The following is a 6,000-nucleotide window of genomic DNA, read 5'->3' on the forward strand; positions in this document are numbered from 1 at the left end:
AAATGTAATAAAATAAATAAATAATAAACTTATAAAGGCTTACATGAATTGGGACAGCAAAACTCGATGGAGTGCCTCTCCCAATTTGAACTACCCAGGCACTATGGTCAACATCTGAGGCCCTTCTTCAAGGGAGGTTTGGAGGATGACAACAAGGGACAGGGCCTTCTCAGTGTTGCCCCCCCCCCCATTGTGGAATGTTGTTCCCACTGAGGTCTGCCTGGGGCCAAAATTGTCATCTTTTCAGTGCGAGGTTTAGACTTTCCCCTTCTCCCAGACATTTCATGGTATATGATGAAGCTTTAATATCAGTTGTTTTATTGGGTTTTATTGTAACTATTTTAGCTGTTTCAAGTTATTTTTAAATTTTGTATATTAAAGATTTTATATGATATTTTTATGATGTATATCGCGTTTTAACCTCTGTGAAATGCCCAGAGAGCTTTGTCTATTGGGCAGCATAGAAATGAAACGAATGACCAAATGCATTTAGTTTGAGGAGCACCTGGCCTTCTTAGCTTGCAGGAGAGAGAGCACTTTAGCTGTTGCCAAGCAAGGGTAGATAAGATTAGTTTGTGAATATAATGGCCTTTTGAAGTAAATGTAAAGTTTGTTTTAAGGGGTTTGTTTATTTTGACTTGTTTTAAGCAGTGATTTGCTGCTTTTCTACTTCAGAACAAATATCCAAAGTGTTTTACAGTAAAGACACAAACCTGATACAATATCGATCAATTAAAAGAAATAGAATGGAATGGAATAGAATAGAACATTTATTTCTTACCTGCCTCTCCCTCTGGATTGAGGAGGTGAAATCACCACAAAATGCATAAAACTGATTAAAAAACACATAAAACTGATACAATATTAAATGGTTGTTTTAATTAATTTTAATTAATTAATTTTAATTTAATTAATGGTTGTTTTATTATGGTTTTAATTTTTGTGAACCGCCCAGAGAGCTTCGGCTATTGGGTGGTATAAAAATGTAATAAATAAATAAATAAATAAATAAACAAACAATTGGACATGTTAAAAAAAAATCTGGGTAGATCTGCCAGAAAAGATCAGTCTTTATGGCTTTCTTAAGCTTGGCAAGACTGTTAAGTTGGCAAATCTCTCCCGGCAGGCCATTCCACAATCTGGGAGTGGCAGCAGAGAAGGTCCTCTGGGTAACAGTTGTCAGCCTAGTTTTGGCTGACTGGAATAAATCCTTCCCAGAGGACCTAAGTGTGTGTGGGGGCAGCGGATTGTACGGGAGAAGGCGATCCCGCAGGTAACCTGGACCCAAACCATGTAGGGTTTTAAAGATGATAACCAACACTTTATACTTCACCCAAAAACTAATTGGCAGCCAGTGAAGTGATTTTAAAGTTGGTGTAATATGCCCCCCCCCCAGGTGTGCCAATGACCAACCTGGCTGCCATATTTTGAACTAGTTGAAGTTTCCGGACTAGGTACAAAGGAGCGCATTGCAGAAGTCGAGCCTCGAAGTTCTGCATTGCAGAAGTTGAGCCTCATGTTTCTCGCCTGCCCAAGGGCCTCTACTTCCCTTGCTCGGCTCCGTCCATTTTCTTCTGCTGCCCCTTATGCCTGGAACGCTCTTCCAGAACATTTGAGAACTACAAGTTCAATCGCAGCTTTTAAAGCTCAACTAAAAACTTTTCTTTTTCCTAAAGCTTTTAAAACTTGATGTTGTGCAGACTTTATACTGTTAGTTTTTCCCTACCCTGTGCCTGCTTACCCTACCCTGTGCCTGTTTGCATTCTCTTCCCCTCCTTATTGTTTTACTATGATTTTATTAGATTGTAAGCCTATGCGGCAGAGTCTTGCTATTTACTGTTTTACTCTGTACAGCACCATGTACATTGATGGTGCTATATAAATTAATCATCATCATCATCATCATCATCATCATCATCATCATCATCATCATCTTTCTGGGGAGTGTATTGCAAATGTGGGGTGTCCCTGATGAAAATCTTGTCTCCCTCCCCCCCCCCCCAATCATCACCCACCTTCTCTGAAGGTGAAAGCACGCAGAGAAAGACTTTCATGGAGGATCTTAAAGATCAGGAAGGTTCATAAGGGAGAAGGTAGTTGCCTGCGTCACCTGAAGGTCAAACAATGACAGCATTCACCATCATGAACGGCGTCATTATTTCAGTCAATACCTGTGCTCTAAAGCTGCAATAAATTACTTGGAAGTTAATTAACCGAGAACGCTTAACTCATTGGCAGCCTTACATGTAACGAAATGGCTCGGTCATCAGAATTGGGTGATGGGATGGGATTGTCATTGCATGTAAGGAACTTGCAGTGCACCTTTTTTTTAAAAAAAAAAGAAAGAAAATACAATAAAACAAAATACCTGCTGCCCTGGAAGAGCTACTGACATTCTTTCATTTTTGATTTTTCCCTTGGGAAATGTATTATACTACTCTAGATGTGAATTTGAGCTGCCAAGTGAAGAATATTCGAGATGATGAAGGGCAGATGAGTAAGGTACATGGATGCATTAGTCACTTTATAATCTCGCTTTCCTTAACCACGGTGGTCCTGATGATTTGAGCAGGAGGTCTGAACAGAGGAGTTTGTTGCCAAGTATTAGAGCTGATTTGTATGACTAATTAGTGAAAACTTGGTTGAGGAAGGACTGTTATAATTGGGCTATTATAATTAAAAACCTATCTTTTTTATTATTGAGACACATGAACAATAGGTGAATATTGTTCATGATTCTCTGAAGTCCACCCAATGCTATGAATGCTGTTTTTCCTCTACTATTAATTAAATGCTAGGACCCAATTTGTAATTTGCATAGCACTTTCAGAGCAGACTGTCCCTTTTCCTGCAGTGCTTTGTTTGATGTCAAAGGCAGTTCTCCACCAAGGAACCTAGGGAGCCGAAATCGCTAGCAAATGGTTATTGGATCTCTAAAGAGCGGCTGTTGCTTGCATCCCTTTTTATTTGATCATCACATCCACTAAGGACATATATCAGTGGCCGTTTCAAAGTGAGCTCCTATTGTTTCACCTGGGTAGGGTAAAATCTAAAAGCTACAGCATGCTATCCAGTTTACATGTAATCAACTCAGTGAGACTTGCCACAGGTGAGATGACTTGGTTACCTGAATGTTGGGGGGGGGGGTCTCTGTAGCTTGAGCCATGAACCTATAGCAAGGTGTATAAGAGTGGAGGGGCGGAATCGCAGACCCATGGTGCCTTCTGCAGACAACGTTAGTGGCCGTGGTGCTGCCCGCTGACATCATCATCCACACTCTTGGGCCGTTTTGCCTTTTTCCGTGCTGGGAGAGACACAGAGCTTCTCAGAGAACAGCCACAGAGAAAAGAGCTTGGCCAGCATTGGAAAAGGCGATTTCTTGCAGCACTGGTTGAGTTGGCCACCTCCTTTGCGTATTTGGGGTGGTGAGAGGCAGATGAAGAAGGCCTCAGCCAACACTGGGAGGAGCCGCCCTTCCTAGACCTGTCCAGAGTAAGCCACCTCCTCCTCCACACACCTCTTTCTGTCCTCGTTGGGCTGCCCCTTCCAGAGCTGGCTGAATCTGTGAAGGTGCCCCAGGCTGTGGGAAGCCCCTCCCCTTCTGCTCAAAGAAGCAAAGCCCCACCCCCTGGAAGAACCCAAGGATGCTTTGCAGGTTGGAGGTCCCACACACCTGACCTACGGCCAGGGAAAGTGAGCTCTTTTGGGTTTCTGCGTGCATTCAGGCTTCAGATGTCCTGGCAACCTCTTGTTCTCGGCTCTGTTCTTTCTTTCTTTCTTTCTTTATTTATTGATTGCATTTCTATACCACCCAATAGCCAGAGCTCTCTGGTTGGTTCACAAAAATTAAAACCATTCAAAGTATAAAACAACAGTATAAAACCATAATATAAAATACAATATAAAAGCTCAACCAGATCAAAACAGCAGCAATGCAAAATTACAAATTTAAAACACCAAGTTAACATTTATTTATAGACGGTTAAAATGCTGGGAGAATAAAAAGGTCTTCACCTGGCGTCTAAAGGCTTATAATGTAGGTGCCAAACGAACCTCCTTAGGGAGCTCATTCCACAGCCGGGGTGCCACAGCAGAGAAGGCCCTCCTCCTGGTAGCCACCTGCCTCACTTCCTTTGGCAGAGGCTGGCGGAGAAGGACCCCTGAGGATGACCTTTGTGTCTGGGCAGGTACATATGGGAGGAGGCGTTCCTTCAGATAGTCTGGCCCCAAGCCGTTTAGGGCTTTAAATGTTAATACCAGCACTTTGAATCGGGCCCGGACCTGGACTGGCAGCCAATGAAGCTGGAAAAGGACTGGCGTGATGTGGTCTCATTGGCCAGTCCCTGTTAGTAAACGTGCTGCCCTGTTTTGTATCAGTTGAAGTTTCCAGACCATTTTCAATGGCAGCCCCATGTATAACGCATTGCAGTAATCCAAACGAGAGGTTATCAGAACATGGATAGCTGTAGCTAGGCTATCTCCGTCCAGATAAGTACTTAGAACAATTATATGCTACCTTTATTCCATCATGAAACTCAAGGTGGCACACACGGAGTTCCCAAGAGGTCTCCCGTCCAGGCACTGACCAGATCCAAACCTGCTTTGCTTCAGCAAGGTGGCTTCATCCTGTGCCTTCAGACCACAAGACCGGGTTGTCGAAAGTGTGTAAACTGACCACAAACTAGATATTCTTCAGCAGGACTGTACAATACTTTTAACATAGGGATTTCTGTCTGTTTGATTTCAGAGGGTTAGCCACGTTCCTGATATTAAGGCATCCCCAGATGAAGTGAAGGTATTTCATGATGATCCAGAAGAGGTTTTTGACCTACAGCCTAATGCTGAAGAACACATTCAACGTAAAGCTGAAGTACAGCAACGTAAGGAATCAAAGAAAAGAGCCGGCAGAGAGGAACCAGTTGAAGGCAGAGTTCCTAAGCACGTTAGAGCAATGCCCTAACTTTAGGGCATAAGAGAAGCAAAACGAGACCACGATGTGAACTAACATGGCATAATAGCTTTGAATTAGAATGCCCCTGGTTCAAATCTACCCATAGCTATGGACTTATTGAGATGGTCTGTGCTCTCAGCCTTGAGACTGCTACGTGGACCTCATAACAATGGTCTGCTTTACAGGCCTGTTGTAAGGATTATTAAGCTAATATATATACGAAGTACTTTGCACACTTCGTATGATGTGCACTACTGCACTTTGCTATATATATGCTTCTTCTGAAAATGATGGTCATGATGCTACTATCAAAAATGTTTTTAAACCAAGTTCTCTTCCTCTGTTCCTGTGAAATTCCAGAGAACAGTTTATTTGTCATTCTGCATAATTTAAATCATAGAATTGGAAGGGATCTTGGAGGTCAACACACAGCCGATTGTTCAGTGCAGGCTCTGCAATACAGGATGCAGCTACAGCATCCTTGGCAGGTGGGCATCCAGTGTCTGCTTAAATATCTCCAGCAAAGGAGAACCTCCTACCTCCCAAGGCAATCCATCCCACTGAGGAACAACCTCACTGGTAGCAAGTTTCTCTTAATGTTTAGCTGAAATCTTCTTCCCTAAATTTTTCAACCATTAGTTTGACTCCTGTTCTCTGGAAGCCCTTCTTCCATCTGGCAGCCCTTCAGATATTCAAAGACTGCTATCATGTCTCCTTCCTGCAATCTTACCCAGCTTTTTCAACCACTCCTCCTAGGACTTGGTTTCCAGGTCCATCACCATCTTGGTCACGCTTCTCTGGACGTCATGCTCCGGTTTGCCAATGCCCGTCTTCAAATGTGGTACCCAGAACCGGAAACAGTTCCCCGCGGTGGCCTGACTCATGCAAATTAGAGTCGAGCTATTGCTTCCTGTGACCTGGAATCTCTTATTTCGCTAATTATCCTTTTAACTTCCAACAGTATTCAATAAAAATGTAAGAACAGTCAAGAAGGCCTATCTAGTTCAGCATGCTGAACTAGACAGTGGCCAACCAGATACCTATGGGAA

At 43.0% G+C, this 6,000-nt stretch overlaps 1 protein-coding gene across 1 annotated transcript in view; it reads left to right on the forward strand.

Annotated features, from left to right (window-relative positions):
• Positions 1-5,439, forward strand: part of LOC134409442 (protein FAM169B-like) — a 77,918-nt gene extending 72,479 nt beyond the window's left edge. Inside the window, exons 8-9 of the mRNA XM_063142165.1 lie at positions 2,444-2,502; positions 4,748-5,439. Of these exons, the coding sequence (XP_062998235.1) occupies positions 2,444-2,502; positions 4,748-4,960 (272 nt within the window). The 3' untranslated portion in view covers positions 4,961-5,439. The remainder of the gene's footprint in view (positions 1-2,443; positions 2,503-4,747) is intronic.
• The last annotated feature ends 561 nt before the right edge of the window (positions 5,440-6,000 follow it).

The sequence above is a fragment of the Elgaria multicarinata genome, chromosome 16, assembly GCF_023053635.1.
Source record: "Elgaria multicarinata webbii isolate HBS135686 ecotype San Diego chromosome 16, rElgMul1.1.pri, whole genome shotgun sequence".
Classification (NCBI taxonomy): domain Eukaryota; kingdom Metazoa; phylum Chordata; class Lepidosauria; order Squamata; family Anguidae; genus Elgaria; species Elgaria multicarinata.